Source organism: Takifugu flavidus, chromosome 16, assembly GCF_003711565.1.
Source record: "Takifugu flavidus isolate HTHZ2018 chromosome 16, ASM371156v2, whole genome shotgun sequence".
Taxonomy (NCBI): Eukaryota; Metazoa; Chordata; class Actinopteri; order Tetraodontiformes; family Tetraodontidae; genus Takifugu; species Takifugu flavidus.
In genome coordinates this window covers 10,838,591-10,860,345 of record NC_079535.1, presented here as the reverse complement: position 1 = coordinate 10,860,345, position 21,755 = coordinate 10,838,591, and the positions used below count along the sequence as shown (strand labels likewise).

The window sequence follows — 21,755 nt, the reverse complement described above, 5'->3', positions numbered from 1 at the left end:
CGACTCCCTGACTCAGGGCAGCACCAAGACACACTGTCAGTCTCTCTATCGACGCTGTCTGACTCTCCAGCCCTGTTAACACGCGCGTCCTCTGACATCCGGCAAACCCGAGCCTGGATTTCTGCCTCGCTCATGTGTGCAACATGATGGCGTTAAAACGGAGCAAACTCGGGTCACAGAGCCCGAAATCTACCTTCACGTTCACCCGTTTTAAGATGTGTTAATAAAAATCAGATAGATGAATCAACTCCGGCCAGGGCGAATACATCCGGGCCTCCGTCTACTGTTCTAATTGCACTTCAATAACCGACCCTGCCTCTTCTTTAACAGCATTTAACGTTCTTTAAACTGGGAACCGCCGTGCGCGTCAAGACTAATAGTAATAATAAGAATTTTTTAAAAAAACAAATAAAACACACACACACACGCTCCAAAACAAACTACAACACTAAAATTTGCTGATTTGTTTGACCTACAAGTTCAACCAGTGGTGAAACACAAACCCTTTCAGACGGGAACAAATTGAGTCTGTGTTGCCCACAAAAGCAGTAGCCCCCTGAGACCCAATTCTGTAAATAATTAGCAAATCTGCCCAATTTGGCTGTTTGTTCGGCGATGATAGGGGCGACTCGAACATCTGTTGTGAGATTTTCTGTCCCGGGACAAACAAACTGCATAGATTTTTCTACTCTGCTATCATATTTACTCAAGATATTGACCGGAGTCGGATAATCCGCAATGCGCTGCGGAGCGCTCGGAAGCCGTTTGTGTGTTCCGTTTCTGTTCCTCCTCCCAGAACATTGTGGCGTTTCTTTATCATCCATTAAAACACGATCATGTAAAAATGTCTTAATCGGTGTAGAGGCGGTAATTCGCGTGTGTTTTAGCTGGTTGTGGTCGAACAGAGAAGGTTGGTCACTTTATCGCTTATTTTCGCTCTATTTGCAGTTTTGGTGCTTAATAGGATAACACAACATTTATGGCATGAAATGATTTTTCCCCCCACGGTCTGCCACTTTACACGGAAGGCGTTGGGGTGGATGGGGATGTTGACAAAAAGGAGAGCTTTTGACTGAAAAGCTTATTATGTGGAGAAGTCCTCTTATATTAAGTGAGTGGATTTCTGTCCCATTTCACAAGTGACTTTGGGCTCTTTATTAGTGAGGCGTTGGGATTGAGAAAAATATTCTGCGGATTAAATTTCTTCACAGAGAAAAAGACTTAAGTGCGACCGAGAGGGTGGAAAGTCCACTCCGTGGAAGGTTTAAATGTGCAGCCTTCTTTGTGAAATTTAGCGAAGGATTTTACGCACGTATCCGGACTAAAGAGGGCATTTCCTGTGACCCACACCCTTCGCTCCCAAACAAGGAATTCTATTTTATTTTTTATTTTAAATTTTGAATTGGATGTTTGAGTGATACGCGCGGCTACCGACGCGTTGTTTTACAAAAATACTCCATTTTTTTTGTTTTTGTTTTTTAAAAAGAAGCGTAACTTTAAACGTCAGCATTCAGGTCAAACGTGCCATAAATTATTTACAAGAAATAAAAACAAAGAGGAAAATGCTGAAAAGTTGCCAGTGTTTATTCATGGCCATAAATATTTTTTTCCGGTCCATAAAAGAAGCAAGAAATTAAAATTTCTATAATTATAAAGTGGTTCGTACGTGCTGATAATAACACGAGAGGGACAAAAGGAAAAAGAGGGGGAACATCTCTACAACCAACACACAACATACTTTACAAAAAAAAAATCACAAGAAGAGCATTGACAATCTCAATAAAATCTATAAGGGAGAGTTTGGACCCAGTTCTCTTAACGAAAACATGTAAACACGGCGCACATATGAGCCCCGAATAAAAATGGTAGTATATATATATGAGTCAAGCTGCAAAAACGAAATGTCTTTTGTTTTTTTCCGTGTTTTTTTTTCCTCCTCTGCTTTCTGTGGTGAAACTCTATTGTGTCTCCAAGCCAAGTCTCTATAATTTCTCTCACCAAGTCCACTGTTGCGTCTGCACCAAGTGATGCGCTGTCGGGAACTGTGGCGTGGCCGCGGCGCCGTACGGCGCGTTATACTGCATGTTGTGGAGCGACTGCGCGCTATAAGCCGAGAAGGGGATCCCGGCCTGAAAAGTGGCCGCCAAGTCCTGAGCTTTAAGAGTGTGACAAGGCTTTCCATCCCTGACTAAGACGGGCACGGCTACCCGCCTGGGAGAGGGGAGGTGGGTCACTTCCATACCTTTCTCGGCCCGTGCTCTCTTCATCTTATACCGGTGGTTCTGGAACCAGATCTTCACCTGGGTCGGGGTGAGGCGGATCAGGCTGGCCAGGTGCTCCCTCTCGGGGGCGGAGAGGTACCTCTGCTGCCTGAAGCGGCGCTCCAGCTCGTAGGTTTGCGCTTTAGAAAACAACACCCTCCTTTTCCGCTTCTTGCCGGAGTCGCTGCCGCCGCTGCTGGAAGTTTCTTTGTCGTTGTCCGGTGATTCGTCATCGGCGGACGGCTCCGGGGATTTGGCCGAGTCCTGAGAGCTTGCGGATAGGCCGTGCACTGCGACAAGAAACGGGAAAAACACTGTCAAAATGTTATGTTGTAAAGTTCTCAGAGACATTTATCACAACATCCAACACATTCATCCGCAGATTTATATTTTTAAAGGCGGATTGATGCTCGACACATTCCGCATTTTTGCTTCATGCAAACACAACAGAATATTTGCTTTTTCACTATTTTCAAGTCGGGAGTAATTTCGCCGTGCAAACGGCACCGAATAATTGCTGAGCAGCAAGTCTCCGCCGGCAAAGCGACTCAGTGAAGCGTTAAAATGTGCATTGTCTGCCTGCAAACCCCCAGCAGAATGCAGCCTTATTCTCGCAGCGTTCTCACCCCGCGAGGAACACAGAACCAGAGGGTTCGTGCCCGACTTTATCTGTCAGATCGGTGCAGCTCAGCCCAAACGCTGCACGGATTTGCTGGGTCGCGCGCAGACGCCTCAACATAGTGCGATATGCGGAGGGATAAACGCCGCGCGCCACCCAAGGGCACCGTTGCAAGGTGGAATGGGAGGCAGCGTCCCATCAATTACGGGTTAATGCAATCACAAAGCTGTAAATTATCAGAGAAAGTGTTATCAACGAGTTCACGCGCAATTTCTGCTTTGTACTTACATGAATACTGAATACTGTCCGTAGTAGCGAGCCATCGCGTGTAAGGATTGTCACTACTGTCATAAAAGGGGTTCTTTAAAGGCAGATTTTGAACGTTTTCCAGTGGACTTTGCACCAAAACTCCAGCGGTTTTTGTCGTGGACGTGGTCTCCGATCCCTCCGTGTCTTCCTCCGCTCCGGTAATAGATCCTTCTTCGTCATTGGTGTCAGGAAGGTCCAAAATGTCTTTTACAGAAAAGCCCGTCTTTGTGTTGGTCAACGACATATTCTGATGGGGGGGAAACGCGCAGGGAAAAGTTGCTGCACCCGCTCTTCGGACAATCCGCTGTTGTGAAAGAAAAAACAGAAGCAGAGGCGACGTTTGAGGAGAAATCGGAGCAGTAACAGTCGCTCTAGGCTGGAGCACAGTCGGAGTAGCCAGTATGGAGAACCACTGCCTAAGCAAGCAGTGGATTCAGAGGCTGGAAGTCCATGCAGGAAGATTGCCAAAGTGGCTTAAGTGCTATAGTGTGTGGCTCATGGACACTGTGCTACTGCTGGGTGCTAGAGGGAAATAAGCCATTACCTTGTCCGATCAGTCCATATAAGGTTGGTCTCAACACATGAACCTGCAGTGAAAAAGCATTAAAAAACGCGAAAGGTTGGCCACGCGTGGGCGGGTCTTAGGAGTCAAGTGGATGAAGACAGTGTTTGCAGATGTGAAATTGTGGGTTTTGGGGAGATCCGAGCCTCTACCATTGGTGCTTCAGAGCATGATGAGTGGTATAACGTGTCAATTAATTACAAAGACGGGGAGGGCCTTTTTTACACCCTATTTACATACAAAGAACCTCCAAGTAGCTTTATGCACACAATACTTTTTTTTTAAAGGAAAGAAAACATTTTAACAGATTGCTGCCACTGAAAGTTTCATCAGTGTTGATGGTTAAAAATGCACACATTTCCAATTTTGAGCCTCTGAACGCACCGTGACGCGCTGACATTGTTCAAATATTTCGGATAATTTATGTAAACCTTTTGTGTCAATATTTTTGCCTCGGCTTAAGGACGAGAGGCTGTGTTGAAACTGAAGCATGACTTTGTTTGTCTGAAAACACCAAGCGAGCAGACATTGGACGTAACCAAATGTGATCCTGGTAATGAAGCCACAATGACCAATCTCACCATTAACAGGGATTCAAATAATAACCTTAATAACGACCAACAAGAGCGAAGAGTGATAATAAAGCCAATAAAGATTCGTAAATCACACATATTTTGATATTTGTTGTGCCTACATTAGGCCTAATTAAGCATTCATCCGCATGTTGGTCCCTATTCATCATCTGATCACTTTAGTGTTTCATGTGTGTTGTTTTATTATTTTACTTTTTTTTATAATAACTCAGTTTGATCTTTCACCACTTGATTTACTCCCTTCCAACCCGTCTCCTTTCCTTCTCCTCCCTTTGCCTCCTATCCAGTATGTGATGTGGGTGACAATGTTTCACGTTTTTTACCAAGTCCCCGGAGCATCCTGGGTGGTCGGACCCGGGCAAACACAAATACAAACCGATTGCTAAGCTGCAGACAATGGGGGAAATGTAGACAAATGTCCGGCTCCTGTTGGAAGCTTTTGTCCGGCCTCAGTTTTTGCATTTATTTCAGGGGTGAAATAATAGATGATTGACGCCCTGCGCACAATGCTTTCTAACTGTTTGGAATAAATCTGAGGTTGTTCCTAGTTGTCATGGTATTCAACTGCTTTCAATGGACTATCTCTTCATTCAATTCCTGGATCCTTCCACAATATTAACGAAAGCCCTTCATCTTAGTGCACGCGCGCGCGCACGCACACACGCACAATATTCTGCCTCGTTGCGGTGCGAGCCATTATTATGTTCTTTTTCTCTTGTAAGTGTGTAAATTGTTAGATAAAAGCAAAGTCCTTGTTGGGAGTAAAAATATTACTGCGATCACTTTATCATTATAATAATTGTCATTCATAATAATAATAATAATAATAATAATAATAATAATAATAATTTCGATATTAACATTTTGGGTGGATTCTGGTGCGCATAGGTGCACCTGTCACGCAGGCCTGTAGTAAATATTCCACCAGCCTGGTAGAATTCATCACAACGTCCCACAAAGGCTCCATTGAGACGAACGGCCTATGGACAAACTGGAGCTACGCCTAAGCCTTAATACGGGAGTGAGGGGTTACTGACCTGATCCACCAGCGTAGCGCAGCTAAATCCGGCATGTAAATGGGCATCAGGTCCACAGCAGAGCTTTGCGCACTCTGGAGCAACGAGCCAGGCTGTGGCGTCTCGTCAGGAAACTCATTTACTCCACGGAGGTCATTATTGCAACCTGACTTATTTTGGCGTCTCGGAGATGTGCGGACAGTGAGCTCGGGGTGCGCCGTAGCAGCTCATCAGCCGTGCCATTCTCGCTTCGGCTGTCAGTGGCACCGTGACAAGGGGGAGTCACGCAGTGACGGCGCTGGGGAGCGCACACGGGCTGAGGACCGCGGCCGCGCAGTTGCTGCCGTTGTAGCTACTATTTGATCAATTGAGCCGAGGGTTTCGGCAAGAAGAGGTAAATGTGCACAGGCTAAGTGGACGTACTCCACTTGGAGAGCCTATCGCTCTGTGTTTACCTGTTTACTTTTACAGGTAGTTCAAACAGGCCGCTTGCCTTTTCCGCTCTGACAGGGCCACGATGCACACTTTTTCTATTTTTTTTTTTTTTTTTGCAGATGGGCACGACTTTTTCGGGACCCACGTTCATCACCAGCATATGTCAATTCAGTTTCACTATAAAATCTAGGCAATCATTTTATTATCACTAGTATCAGAAGAATATATGTTGTTGTTTTTTTTTAAAAACAAAACTGTCCACACTGCATTTCCCTTTTCCGTAATGTCAAATCCTCATTTGGGATTCCCTCTCTCTCTTTCTCTTATCCTCTCCCTCTCTCTCTCTGCGTGTGTGTGTGTGTTGGGGGCATTAAACCAGAGAGAAGATGTGGTAAAGAAGGGCCTCTGAGCTGCAGATGCATCAGGATTTAAAAAGACAATACGGGGCGCAGAGCTGCTGATTCCCATCGCCCTCGTTTAGACTTCAGTTGACAGTAAATCTTCCAATCTGACACGAAACCGGTCCTCTGCAGCTGAATTTCGTCCATGTCGCCTGTCTTTGTGTAAAACTCAAACGCGCAGCGTGCACAAGGCTAACTTTTTTTTTTTTTTTTGGTTTCTTTTAATATGTGATCACTGGTGCTTTAATTATGTATCACCAGTTTCGCCAGGGCTCCTAATATTCTAAGCAGCAGAGCCGGCTGCTTCATTATTAAAACTCGTTACATTCCTTTCTGATCCCCACTTTGCAATCAAACACGCAGCAGAATGGACTCATCAAAATAAAAATGAAAAAGAAAAAAAAATCGAATGAACCTCCCAAAATGGGCCCCGTCTGATTAATTATAATTCCCTCCTAAAAATTCATACCCACGATTGTTACCAAATAAGAGAAGAAAGAGCTTTTTATATTCTTGATTAAATAAATCTTTCGATTGAATGCACAAATAAGAATGCCGCGGGAGAATCCATAATAATGTTGATCGTTGCCTCCTTTAATCGCTGAATTTCAGCGTGTTTGGGCGCCTCGGGCGCGGAGTTAGACTTTGATAAAGGTGACGCCGCCTGCCTGAGGCTGCCCATGATAAATGTACAGAGTGACAACACCGATTTCCTCCCTCTATGATTAAAAGCCTATATATAAAACGCAGGTATGGGTAGGGCTTTATTTATTATGGGGACTAAGCCATTGCCAGGGGCGCCTTGGCCCTGGGGTAAAAATTATTTTAAAGCCCGTTTCCCCCTTTCTTACCAAAATCCAGCCATCTTTCCCCTCCGGCGAAGGTCTTTATTCGTCCCTTTTCCCCTAATGATTAAACATGCCACGGTGCGCATAGAGCCCGAGCCCGAGCCCGAGGAGATGCCTGCATTTGTTACACCAGCAGTTTATTTGTAACGCTGGATTTCATGCCAGGATGTGCCAATCGCCTTAATCTCTTCTCCTTTTTTCCTCTGTGAAAGAGGCATTGCGGGTTATTATTTTTTAATCACTTCCTATGGCAGCATGGCGCTGACGGGAAGGAAGAAAACCACCGAGGAGTTGTTCCTCAACGGGGGTAGCCACGGATTCAAATAAATAAATAAATCAACAAATAAATAAAGGAATAAATAAACCTTGAGAATGCGATCTGTGCTCTTCGAGATGGCACAAGTGCCGACAACTTGTGCCGGTTGTTCTGCGGTTTAGTGTGTGTGTGTGTGTGTGTGTGTGTGTGTGTGTGTGTGTGTGTGTGTGCTCAGCAACAATAACACAGCTGTTGACATCTGTAGTGCTCTAGCGGTCTCTACCGGCAAATCTAAGAAACAGCAGGGGGGAGGGTGATCTTATTGTTTTCAGCCAATTAGACAAGTTGGAACGTCGAATAACGTTCGAACTTCCATCGTGTGCAGAGAATATTAATCGATTTTGACACCCTTCGTTACCTCGTGGATGAAATGATCCGTCCGCACATTTTCAGCAAGTGTGCAGCATTTAAGTCCCCACGAGTAACACATTCGTTGGGTGATGAACACTTTACACATACTTTTCGGATTACACGACAAACCGAGTCGATTTATAGTTTATTTCATTCCGTATTTGCCCATGTTCGGCGGGGATCAGACGCGAGTGCGCGGCGCTCTGACGGTGCAGTCGCCACCGCAGTGTTAAACCAAGCGCGCACTGCCCACGTGGGCGTGTAATGATCATTAACTCCTGTGGAAATACGCGCGCGCACACACGCACGCACGCAGATGCACACGTCAAAACAGTCCTCTCCTTAGCCGATTTCAAATGCTCAGAATTACAACCAGTAAAAATCGATGATGTCCATAAAATATCACCAATAAGAAACAATCAGCCTGTCTAAAGAATAACACTATATGTATATATTTTTTTAAATATATATAGAAAGTGCCGATTGGAACAGCCAGTGCGCTTACCTAGACGTGAAGAGGAACTGAATGCCAGCTTTAAGACAGCGCGCAGGGTTAATGAAATATCTCCAAATGGGAGTCAGGAGTGCGTGCAGAGATAAGCCTGATGCGGTTTATATACCCAGAAAGCAAGTGCTCCTCTTCTCATATTGTCAAAGAGCGTTTGCATAGCTGGCCAAGTGGCTCTGCTCTTGCTGAGTCGCTCACATTGCATACTGTTTGTTTTCCCTTGCAGTGACGTGTGACAAAATATTGGCCATATGTTCATCGGCAATAAATTGGCGTGGAGCGCAAACAACAGCTCCCCGGGAAGGCTGCTTTTATCCAGCGGCGCTGCTCCTCTCTTCGGGATGCTTTCGGGACACGAAACTCTGTGCTGTATAATACAGGCGAATAAATGTTACAACAGCCCGTTTAGGAGATAATTGTGCGCCCAGGAGAGAGCCGCAGGTTGATCTTTACTCTGACCTATTATTCCTCACACGGGGATCTCTAATAAATCGCTTGGTAACCAAGAGGCGGCGCTCTCTAAAGAGCAGATGTGGCATGTTATCCACGCCACAGTTGCGTTTACATTAGATATCCTGATGCAATGATTGATAACCAAGGTCACAGTCATTCACACTGATTCAGGACCCGGGCAGCTCCCATGAGGCAGACGACTAACACACAATGTTTGCCTCATCGATTTAAATGTGTCGACACCGAAAAGTCCAGGTGTTTGAAACAAGGAGACATAGTCATGCTGTGGGCAGCAAAAGACATGAAAATAAATAAGATTCGTGATTAAAATAAAGAAAAATCGAATTAGTTCAGGTTTACTCGCGGAAAGTACCATATAAATAAATTATGTACATCATTCTTAATTGAGATTTACATGTGGGAAATGTATGTCATAAAAATTCGCCTTCTTTACTTGTGCGTAAAATATAATTATAGTCTAAATTAAGTTGTCGGCCTACAACTTCGCGTTAAAGCCTTCCTGTTAACCGAAACAACGCACGACCTTTTTATCAGTTGCCTTCCGATCAGCAACATGCGTTTATTTAGACCGGATAACACGACGGTCTTTGGCTTATCAACACCTGTTGCGCGTAAACCGGCAACCTCTCCCCACCATGAAGCAATCGCCTCTCCGCTGGATCGGATCACATCTGGATGCGATGGCATAGAAACGCCACTTTAATGGTGGTGGAACAAAACACAACGAGCCAAACACCAATAGTTGCTATTATGACACCTCAGCGAGTGGAGGTGGGTGGAGGGGGGACCTAAATCAGGACAATGATTTTATTGTGGCCAGTGTGGACTCTGTGCGTGGTAATGATGGAGGAGCGAGCATCAATCAATGGCGAATACATTACTGATAGTTTTTGTGCGCGGCCACTCTGCTGATGAAAGACCGAGATTATCCTCTCTGTCATCACCGCGTTCGAGAGTCGCTAAGACGCAGAAGAACACAAATAAATAAATCTTCCTGGTCTCGTTTGAAATTCCGCATTAAGGCAAAGTAGTTAGTTAGAGTTGGAATGTATTCATGAGCCCCAGACGAATGAGAGAAAGCTTTCCACTCAGAATACTCTTGTGCCGGCTGAAATTCGCCACAAGTGCTCTGGGTGCCGTATACAAGACCTCCTGAATGGGGATGGGTAAGATAGGCCTCGCCGGTCAAGCTATTATCAATCCCTGGCTTAAAGCCTGATGACTGAGATACTTCAGAGGTAGTTAGCTGCTGCGCAAGGACACTGATGGCATCCTGAAATCAATCAGTTTAAGTTTTAATGTATCGACCACTCGAGGGGAGCGAAGAGCTTCTCCACACAAATACAGAGAGACTGGGTTGGATTTTAATGGAGGATACTCTTGAGGGGGGAGAAAAAGTTGAAGTAAAACCTGAGGGCGCACTTGTGCGCACTGAGACTCATACCCCATGACCAGTTCTGTCAACTCTTAAAGGTTTGGTCATTTTTCTCCACAAATACACGCACTTAGGGAGGTTTTGCATCAGATCACCGGGGTCCTCGGTGTTAAAGCCAGTGAATGGGTGTTTTTAGCTCCAGCGGGGGTTTAGGTGAGCTGGTTTCTATCACACTGTCCAATTGTGCAGATGTCTTAACAATGATGCATTGAGAATGTGGTGTGATCAGTCTCTGTGCTGTTCCCCATGAAGGAGGGGGGCCATAGAGAGGTGAGACAGTGGCAGCCTGTCTCATTGAGCGAAAATAAAAAAGTTTGCTAGGCAAACTTGCGAGATCTCTGTTATTTCCATCAAAATATCAGACATATGGAATGTTGGGTGTAAATGGTTTTCTAAACATTACTTGACATGAATAAAGTCAGGCGTGAATGGCTGCATTCCTGCACCCAGCACGTGGGGAAGGCCAGCACCTGGCCTTGGAGAGCTATATGACTGTTTGTGAGGGCCAAAAATGCAGCAGCCTACTTAGATGCTGTAAGTATTTTAACCCGCTGGGGCATGTCGGCGGAAAACAAAATGCTGCAGTCAAGGTCACATGTTTCAAAAGCTCCGAGCTTCACATTATAATGAAAAACCGGTTCAATAAATGTTGCACTTAATATGTCTGGCTGCATCAGGTAGCCATGCAATCAAAAGCCGCAATGCATGAAAGCAAGGATCTACTGTATATAAAGCTATAGACGGGTACTATAAGCAGATATCTAAAAGACCCATTCAGACCCGAGACAGATAAAGAAAACACGGAAAAATTCATAATAGAAAATTCATAGAAATAGAAGCACCAGCTTTTAAAAAGAGCATGCTATCTTGTTCAAATTTGATCAGATAATTTGAATTGAGAGTAGCCACGCTGGAGTACTTTTAAGGCTTTAAGAGACCTGCTCTTGATTGATTCATTCAAGCAAACGATGAGCAACTGTTGAAAAGCAACTGGGTTCTTTGATGAAAAGTTAGTTACAGCACCGGGCCACTATTATAGATATTATAATATAGAAGAAGGTTATGCAGCTATTGGAATACTGGAGAGAAGATATAAGTCCAACCCTTAACAATGACAGGAAGTTGGAGGTTGGAAGAAGTTAACGCACAAAACCTGGAACTTTGCAAAAGCTCATTCAAACCTTGTGACGTATTTCAGCTTTAGGGATGTGGTGGGCGAGAAAGAAAGAAAATTGTAAGAGGGATGAATAACAGTTGAGAGAATACGTCACAAGAAGCCGTGGCCACTGTAGCGCTCAAGCATGACAAAACAGCGCATTAGTATTAATCTGAAGCATAAAAACAGTGACCTCAAAGTCATTGGAGATTATGCGTACAAGTTTTAAAGCTGAACGACCCGTCGTAGTACACGAACATGCACGTGAGAACATCAAGGATGCCACAGATTGGCCTCTGTTGGGTGATTTCTTTTGAGGTGAGATGGGGTTGTGCTGAAATCAGAAATCATTTTTTCAACATGTTTGGGGAACTTTGGCACGCGCCCACATTTTCTTATGTCATCCAATTGTCACAATGACAAGAAGTTAGTAACTACAATTGTTATTAAAGGTCGTGTTCAACATAGTAGCATGCTGACATTTGGTCCATAGCCGAGGTGCTCATTATAACATAGCTATAAAATAGTAATAGAAATTAAGCAGGTACATTAATAATGGGATTCATGTGTCATAGAATTTAAGAGCAATTTGGACACGGCTAGGCTCCGGGATAGGAATCGTACTCATAAGTTTGGATTAATGCGAACTTTACATGCGGATCAATGTGTGAGCACTGCCGAAGTACCCTTGAGCAAGATACCCTACCCCCTCCAATGCTCCCATGGCTCAGGAGCTGTCAACTAATTCAGGGGTGCTCGCTGGGATAGGCTCCAGCACCCTCCCTCCGACCCCGACAGGGATGTGGTGGGCGAGAAAGAAAGAAAATTGTAAGAGGGATGAATAACAGTTGAGAGAATCGAATCACCTAGAAAACAGACGGAGTAGCCGAGGAGCAACGTGGAGTTCAGGCTGCGGTTCTTTCAAGATAGCCAGTGTGTGTTCGTCCACGGGGCCGAACAGCTAATAGATTGCATTTCGAAAGACAACACACGGAGAGCACAACAGTCAGCTGCCTTTATCCTTTCATTGCATCTTCCATTTCCTATTTCGCAGCACACGTCAAGGACACGTCAAGACTGGCGCGCTTGTCTTTGCCTTCCCTCGAGCTTCAGTGCAAAGATTCAAAGAGTTGAGCAGAGTATTTGCTGAGAAGTCTGCTGCATGTGAGCTGAGGAAAAATAGAACTGACTTACCGGCATTTTCTTTAACTTTCTTGGTGAAAAACCTCATACAGTATGTAAAATTACAACCGAATCAAATCTGTCTTAGAAGCCTTGTGTCTATGGGAGGACATTCAACAGCGTCCAGTAGTGCCTCTGCAGACACAAATGTCAACACATGCGTTCAGAAAAATTAGCAATCTCTCTAAATGCTGCAGCTACTTTAACCTCTCAGAAGGACGGAGCAGCTGTCTTTAAGAACTTTAAAAAGCAAGAGAATAATGACACTGGAAAGGCGGATGTTAACACTTAACCTGAGTGATAATAATAGAAGAGTAACCAATTAACAAAATGCCGCCTATCGATTGACGTACGTCATTGAACCCCAGTTTGAAAGACAGAGTTTTAGCTGCCTTTTAGCAATTCTAAACACTTTTCAATCCAAAAAAAGTTTCACCAGTGTGTATTCTACGCAATTAATCTGCCATAAATGAGTGATTCTTTCTTATTATGGTCGTAATTTGCTGTGTGAGTAGGTGTGCCTTCAGTTTTGGGTTTAGCACGGCGCTTCTGGTTGCGCGTGCGCACATGCAAAGACAGTACCTATTCGGGAAACATCCCATCAGGATATGTAACCTAACAAACACAATGGAGGTAGACAGAAGGGCTTAGGGGCATGAAAAACTCACCTTGAACCGGGCTGCTTCTCGCAGACACAAGGATTACCCATCTGCACAATTTTGAAGCCTTTTGATTAGCGATGTGTCCAAAATGAAAGATGAAAAGGAGAAAACACAATTTAGTAATTTCAATGGCTCTCTGCAGATGGGTTGCCAACATATTTGGATAATTAACGTTTAGATATTTTCTTTATGCTGGCCCGTGATGGCAATTAACATGTTTTGTGGAGAGGTGAAAACTTTTTTTAGAGGCAGTGAAGATGGATGGAAATGCATTAGAGGAGGTCATGAAAATGGGCACCTATTATTTTTTGCTAAAAGGATGCTTTTATAAGGTGACAGCAATTGAGGAATAAAACCCCAAGGGCAAATAAATGATAGAGAATTCGTCTTTAATTGCCAATCTTTTGGGTTCATATGAATACCACTCCAAATTTCCAATCCACATTTGCAATGACTGCATAGCACATCTCTCTTGAACCAGAATTATGAAAGGCACAAGGTGCCACAATGGTGACCGAAAAGGACAACTCCATCTCTTAGCGAGCCAAAGGTGCACAAATTGCCCACTCTCTGCTCAACATGATACCATGCAATTCAACAAGTAGCATCGCTGCTGGCAAATAGTTTGAAAGATGCATATTGTTGTTTTTAGAGAGGCCTCATTTCAAACGCTAAAACATTTCAACCGCAGTCGAATCAGGTGTTTTTCAAATCAAACGCGTGTACATCCTCACAGTTTGTGTGCAGAAATCAGCGCTAAGTTTAGAATCCACATCGTGTAATCTTCTGAAAGTGCCAGCAGAAGAAAGATTAATGTATTCAAACGCATGATTTGACTGCATTCATGTTTTATCCATTTCTGATGTCTGAGTGAGGCCTGTTGTTGCCCGTAAAGCTCTCTCTGCTGCCATCTAATGGCCGGAGGGGTATTGGTTAGAGCTGATCCCTGCAGCCCAGCTGTGGAAAAAGTGTGCACTGACACATCCTCCCTCTCTCAGGTAATTATGTCTTTTATCTAGGGGACACATACAGGTACTTTAACATTGGAAATCCAGCCATCCTAATGGGCCATTATTCAAATAAATGGGGGGAAAACACTGTGGGGTTGGTGACCCCCTCCGTGCGGCAGGGCCCTCCATCCAGGCACACCTGCTGAGACAAGGTAACGTTTATCACTGACACCTTCGCAGGACAGAAACAAAATGGCAGATGGGGTCAGCGGTAAGGAGCACACGGGGCCTGTCATATTGCAAACATATCCATTTGGTACGGCTGTACTCTTGTGGTTGCCAGGCTACTGCCTAATATACTGTGACTGAGTGTGCGTCAGGAAAACAGAAGTAAGATGTTGACTTTGAGATAAGTACCTCTTCAAATTAAACAGCACCATCACATTGCATTCAAAATAACATTTCCAAAGGTCAACTTTAAATGGTCCCCATTTGGAGAAAAAAAAAACTCTCTGTGTTCTTCAACTCACTAAATCGTCGCATTTGCATACCAGTTATGTTAGTTAGAGGCATTTAATTATTTATGTTTTAATTACACAGAATGAAGGGGATAATATCACTATAAGGTAGTTTTATGTGTGTCTGTGTGTGTGCTCCTGTCATCTAAACACTCGGATGTCTCCTTATTAAAGTACACAAAAAGATAATTATGTTGGCTTCTGTCTAAACAGAGAGAATCATTGGTGAATTGGGCACAGGAGAGGGTTAGACCTCTTCTGATTAATGCGCTTGGCCTCACAAACACACACGCACCCGCAGAGACACACAGGATCGGTAAAGGCATGTCAACTCCCTCTCTTTCCTGCTCTTCTCTGGTGTCAAGGTTCAGGAAAATAGAGTTCTGATGGCGGCGATTGCTGAATCCTTTACACTTATTCTGCTGCAAGCTGACCTTTGACCTCTCGAGTCCTCCACCTACTGCTAACATACCCCAAAAACAGGTCACAGAAAAGCAGGAAAGGATACCCAGGTAACTACACAGACAGACAGACAGACAGACACACACAGACACACACACACACACACACACACACACACACACACATACATACATATACATACATACATATAGTACTTGTTCCCACATGTAGGACAAAACACCCATCACCTGGAAAGGCCTTGAAAGGAGGTGCTGATGTCATTGGAGAGATAGTATTGATTGAACAAGGGGCAGCAAAGGCCAATGCAATTAAGAGACAAGAAAACATACAGCGTTAAAGACTGCGTAAATAAAAGAGACACTGCAGCGGTGCGAGACAAAGGCCAGTCCGGGACCTATTCAGGTGGCCCTTGTTCACTGTTGGCCTGGGGTCTTCTCCACAGATTGAAGGTCTGGGTGGGAGGCCTGGGGGAGGTGGCAGACAAGACAGAGGCAGTGTGTGGGTGTCCAAGGGATAAGGACAGAGAGTGTTGCCAGTTGCTAGGCTCTCTTTGAGAGAGCCTATCCATCCCTGTGTCCGGAACTATCAGGTGATCACGGATGATCTGCATCTCAAGGAGGGGCTGTTGAGGGGAAGGATCTGTACTTTTATGAGCCGCTGTCTGGTTTACTCTATGGTCCTTATTACTCATTTCCTTTTGGTTTCCCTCTTTCCCATGGCGGGTTTCTAGCATGTTGGTTACTTCCATTTTTCCTTTTATTCTTGTCCAATACAGCTTTTCAACAGCCTGAGTGCTATTGTGGTTACAAATTGCCTTGAAGGCTGGGTGTATCAAAGGCGTTCGCTCAAAAACAACGTTAGCCCACGATGTTGCCGGGGTTTCAGCCGTTGAGTTTCCATTCAGGCCTGAAAGATGGGCAGCACGCCACACCATAAGATTGTGTGCGTGTCTGCATTAAACACACACACGGCGTTAGTTTTGCATTTCTTTTGATGCAATTTGAAGTTGATTTTGAATAAAACAGCAACGCTGACATTATAGCAACGATCACTCGAGCGAGCACATCAAACTTGTGCACGTGCAAATGAACATGATAGGTGACCTGGTGTTGCTACATTCACTATCTTCCAAAAAGCTGAGTGTTTGTCTGCTCGACCCATTTATCTGCACTGCACAAAATGTTGAAGTAACTTAATCATCAGTGTTTTGCTATCACCATCTGCTGGCTAACAGTAAACGGAGAGAGGCTGTTAATAATTAACACCAGCCACAGACAGTCTACAGATTTATTTTTCACTATGTGACATTACGGGCTGATTAAGGCTCTTAACTGGATGTGCTACTTTAATCATTAGTTCAAGATCCAGTGCAATATGTATGAGGAAAATATTGTTGGAGTTATTATCCCACAGCTAACTCTGCGACAAATGTTTGCTCTTCACTCCACGTCAGCCTGGAATTGTGCAGAATTCCGCCTTCTGGCGTGTTTGGCTGCATAAAACCTGCTTCGCAGTGATTCAGCATGGCTGTTTTCCCATCAGAACCGCAGAACCTCTTCTATGGGGAACCTTTTTGCTATCAGAACCTTCATCAAAAGCCCCTTTGGTTTTATATAATATCCCTCTAATGCCATAACACATTACCCAACACACATCACACCGACCTTTCGAATGCGATGGCTGGGACTGATCGCCTGCGAGGTATCTTGAAGGCAGCGATAATGAAGCTGCAAATAGGCAGGAGCAACTTGGGCTCATAACAGACGACGTGGAGGTGGAAACCATCCAAACTCTTCTTCTTTGGCAGCTGTAGAGACACACTTTTGACGCACTTCTGCTGAATAAACGCTGTAAATGAGCCACTGTTCCTCCACCTTAAAACACAGCTTTCAACTCCATGACATGGAAGTCTTGTCTTAACCACTTTATCCCTTCCGGGGTCGTGGGGAGGAGGTAAACAATGGGTGAAGGCAGAGTCCAGCCCTGGATGAGTACCGGCTCATTGCATTGTGGGTTAGCTAGCTAGCTCAAACGTTCCTCAGCAGTGCTCTGAAGGTGTTCTCACACCTTCCATGCTTTGTCTCCATTGGGGCTAGACTGAGCTAACACCACCCTCATGGAAGTGATTACCAATAAAACCTTGTGTGCTGGCACCCCCACGCTAGCTGGTTTGGGAAAGCCGTCGTCCCTCCACCGAAGTCTAAGATATACGAACTTATCGCACCAATTTCTCACCCGATTCTATGCTGCACTTCTCTCCCTGTGCTGCCACAAGTAGGAAAAGTGGGAAGTAAAACCCTCAGCGACAGTTTGTCGTCGACAGAAACGTCGACAGGCTGTAACATCCTCAAAAAGCAAGGAGCTCTGACCAATCGCCCAGACCCTTACTGTTGCAATATCTTCCTGCAGCATCTTAATCTGTGCCCCCCGCTGATCCTACCGTTCCTCCTGCAACAACTGAGCTGGAGAGGAGGTGGCTCACCTTCCCTGCTTTCTCTCGCCGTCCCTCCGGATCTGCATTCAGATTAAAACAATGGCCTCCACTTCATCTGTCTCCCAGGTGTCAGCGCGAACATGATCCTGGGATAATTTAGCCTGCTCCTCATTTCTTCTCCATCAAATGAGGGCCGGCCTGCGTTTGTCCTGAGGCTCATTTACATTTTCTCATCTGCTTTGCACTTTTATTATTCAAATCCATGTGTTGTCTTGGAAAAACACGGCCAAATAGCTGGGCGATGTCTGCTGCCTTTGCTCCCGTGTGCGTCACCCCGAGCAACAGAGAGGAAACCAGTTGTGTGTGAAGAGGTCGTGTGCTGTATCATAAGCCACCTGAAGATGGACGCAGCCATTTTTATATTAAAACACACACACACAACCTCCACTGTAGGTGAGAAACTGAGAACACTTTACACAAGTAAATTAGTTAATTCTCTATCACAGATCTGCCATTAAACCATCTTGATAGCTCTTCACAATTAAACAGCCAGGCTCTGACCTTCGTTCCAGTCCTACTTTGTCCCCGATAAAAGCTGTTGTTGAACCCCTCTCTGCAAATGGAATCCTCCAACTGTATGGCACATTTTGTATCGAGTGAAATCAATGTATCGCCTTATTGCATTGAGAAGAGAGCAGAAATATGCACTCTCGTCCACTACAAGCATTTACTTTCTTGTCCTTGACCGGAATTTTTAAAGGGTCCCCACTTGACCATGCTTTTCCCGCGGCATTCAGCCGCGGATGTATACGTTGCACGTGTTCATGGTTGCAATTCAAGGATGCCGCGGTGGTAAAGAACCGGCCGCATTCATTTGGAGAATCCTTTGCAACAAGCCGTCCGGATGCGGCCCATTGTTGGTCCATTTTTACTGGAGCTGCGGCATAACTGACACACAACTGAGAATATACACCGCGGCGGAGCCCGTGTGTGTGCGTGCGTGCGTGCGTGCGTGCATTAAATCAAGCAACACCCAGACAGTAGGGCGCAAAAGAGCCAGCGATGATGGAGGGAGAGAGGGAAGATCTGACAGGTTCAATCCAAAGCGATGGGGAGCGATTAGATCCGGTGAGGGTGGGTGTCTGGTGACATGAGGGCAATATTCGCAGACGTCTTTCTACAATAAATATATTTTTAATTTGTGCTCTTTTATTAACCAGAAAAATCACTTCAAAATGAATAGCACATTATTAAGTCTTCTAGTGGCTCTTACTGTTCTTTATCATGAGTTTGTATCACTGTGCAATTCATCTCCAGCCAGTCTTCACACTAAATACGTTTTATATGAGCCTTCATTTATCACGGCCTGTCAGCTCTTAACTGTATCATTATTCAGTCTAGAGTTATGAATTGGAATCATTAAATGGTTTTTCATATAATCTGATGCAATAACTGCTCTCCCTTTATTGGCTCGCAAAAGGAAAATAGTAAATACAATTGTCTGTCAAGATTTTCGCCGATTGCCGTCTCTCTCCGGCTGGAATAAAATTGGGCCAGCCGGGGCGACAGGATCAATGTCAGCAGATTTGTTCGACTTTCATCGTGGAGGGGACGGGGGTTGAGCGGATGACGGATGGAGAGAAAAGGAAGCTGACACTGCTGAACCCGATGAGGAATGTGGGCTTCGCTGTCAGTCTTTTTTTATACGGTGTCACATCATTCAGGGGTGTCTTTTCAGCCTCTCCGTCCGGCTCTTCGTCAGGAAGATATTACAGGGTGTGAACTCAGCCTAATGGGCGGTCACTCCGCCACCCCAGAATATGAGATGTTGTCATGGAGGAGGAGAGGGAGGACGGGACTCTGATGGATGATGACAATGTGGGAGCTTTTGCTTTTTGTTTTTGCTTTTATTTTTGTTACTTTTAATGCTAAGCGGAAGCTCTCTGTGATCCATCTCGGCACCTGGGAACCCGGGAACATGCATCCTGCCAGGTGTTTCGCACATGAGCGATGGATGTATGAAAACATCATTTAAGAGAAGAGACCTGCTGTTTTGGACCATTCTTCTCTGCAGTCTTGTCCCATGGGAAGAGGAAAACTGCAGAATCATCTCTTAAAGCCATGGATCACGACTGCCACCTGCTGGCTACCGTGAGGAAATGCCTTTACTCGAACGGGTGGACAGCGTGAAATAAAACACAAAAATATTAAAACAACGTAAAAACACTGACATCAACCTGTCCAAAAGAAGCTTACTGAATCAGACCCCTTCTTCCTGCCTTGACCTCAGTTTATGGACATAAACAGCCCAACAACATCACCTCATCTGCTTTAGTCTCTTCCACTCCTTCCCTCCAACGCATGGAAATACTGATTTCTTTCTTTTTAACATTGTACGAGCACATAAATGTTTCAAATTGTCCGTCCCTCAGATGATAAGGCCCCCCTCTCTTTGTTGAAAAAGTTTCTGAATATTTCCACGGGGCATCTTGTTTGCTGCGTTATAAATCATTTATGCTGTTTGAAAACCAACCGGATCGTTAAATCCTAAAGACTCTGATTTTAGGAAAAGAGTATTTATGTGTTCTCTGCATGCAGCTTTATGATTAACCTTATTTTTTGCAGAATTGTTTATGGTCGCAGTGTAAATAGAGGATGTGGAGTGATTTGTGCTGAGGCACTTAGTGATACTTTTGTACGTGTTTATCTAGATTTCCAGTTTGTTCTGTCGTCTATTGTCACGCCCAAAAACTTAATTCATAAACTGTGCGCTAGAATATTTTTCTTGTGGATTCCAAATAACACCATTCTGAGTTTTTTTTTTAAAAAGGTTTAATGACCTTTTGGATGAAGCCACTGTTTAAAGCTTGGAAAGCGTTTGGATTTTAAACCATTGAAGACCTTTCAAAACGTTTGACAAACTTTACAAGACATTCCGTTAGGTTGCACAGAACAATTGTAAGTGTCTTTGAGAGTTAATTAGGCACTGACGTCATTAAAAGCAAACAAAGAGGAAAGAACCCCCCCACACACACATTTCTTGCACGGCTCTATGCTGCCATCTACTGGATAACATCATCAGTCAGATTTGAAGCAATCAAATTGGAGAATCTGACAAGGTCAAGTGAGGAACTTCTGCTGATGGCACGACAGTTCCAGGTCCAGACATGTCTCACAAATGTGGGTTGGTCCCAGACGGTGTCAGTAACCACGGCGACGTCGGGATAAACACCCAGAGAAGTCTCTTTAAAATCGGGGGACGTTTTTAAAGATCTCTGCTTCAGTGCTTTCTAAATACCACCTTCCGGAATCGATCTTCATCGGCTGTTAACGTTCAAGGAGTGCTCAAGTTCATCTGAACATTCTCCCCCAGTCGGAGAGCAGAATCCCAACCGGCCCATATTTCTACCTGCATGTTGGAGGTGTTTACATGTAAACGCTATAGGACGAGAGCCGGTTGACTCAAAGGTCTCTGCATGACTCAACCCAGCAGTGGTGCACTCACTTATTGCCCCTATTATTCCCCCCACCCCCTGCACCTCTCTCTCTCTCTCTCGCTCTGTGTGTGAAGATGCTGGAAAGTTCGGGAAAATTACAACAGCGTGTTGTGGGATATACATGTGGCATCTGTTTTCAGTTAGTCTTCATGCAGCAACACGAAACACAGAGATAAAACAAACACAGCATTTTAAACGTGGTGGTATCTATGAAATAGGCGAGATAATATAAACCATTAGAACTTGGTTCCGCTAATGGGAAACCCTCACGTTTAAATGTGTTACTAAACCAGTGCGTTACCGTCAGGATTTCTGAGCACCAGCGGCGCTTAGGGATTAAAGAGGAGGTTAGCATAAGTAGCAACAAACCTTTGAGTCCTGTAATCGTTGAGTTTATGGCTCCAATAGAAACTATTTTATCTGATATGACAGAATCTAACTGTATTTATTTAAACTTTTGTCCTTTTAGAGGGACAGCCCATTATTGATCGTTTGACCTTAAATTTAGTTAACGATAAAAGTCCGTTTTAGGCCCGTACATGTGGACAGGCCTTCGGGACGTGGAAGTGAAACAGTATCTGACAAGATGGTGACTTGACGGAGCGGCTACGTGTTGCCAGTCACCCATGACCCTTCCCTCTCCAGACAGGCTGAGTCTGCAAACGTGTCATCACTTTGATGCTATCGCTGCTATCTGCATTCTCCCGCAGAACTCCAGCCGGCCCAGAATGCAGTGGTGTTACGAAACAAGAGGAGGGAATGTGCGGAGCTTGGGTGAGTTCTGGGAGTGAAGTGAAGGACACGG

General features: G+C 44.6%; 1 protein-coding gene across 4 annotated transcripts; it reads right to left on the bottom strand.

The window, feature by feature from the left end:
• Positions 1-1,563: 1,563 nt before the first annotated feature.
• On the bottom strand, positions 1,564-8,368 carry nkx2.2a (NK2 homeobox 2a). 4 transcript variants are annotated; one of them, XM_057059426.1, is made up of 3 exons: positions 8,217-8,368; positions 3,169-3,493; positions 1,564-2,575 (listed from the first exon to the last, which is right to left on the bottom strand). In XM_057059426.1, the coding sequence occupies exons 2-3, from the start codon at positions 3,431-3,433 to the stop codon at positions 1,995-1,997; spliced, it is 846 nt and encodes a 281-aa protein (XP_056915406.1). In that variant the 5' UTR covers positions 3,434-3,493; positions 8,217-8,368; the 3' UTR covers positions 1,564-1,994. The 4 variants fall into 4 exon arrangements, with proteins under 4 accessions (XP_056915406.1, XP_056915405.1, XP_056915407.1 ...); XM_057059425.1 differs by lacking the exon at positions 8,217-8,368 and adding an exon at positions 5,382-5,716; XM_057059427.1 differs by lacking the exon at positions 8,217-8,368 and adding an exon at positions 3,734-3,865.
• Between the last annotated feature and the right edge of the window lie 13,387 nt (positions 8,369-21,755).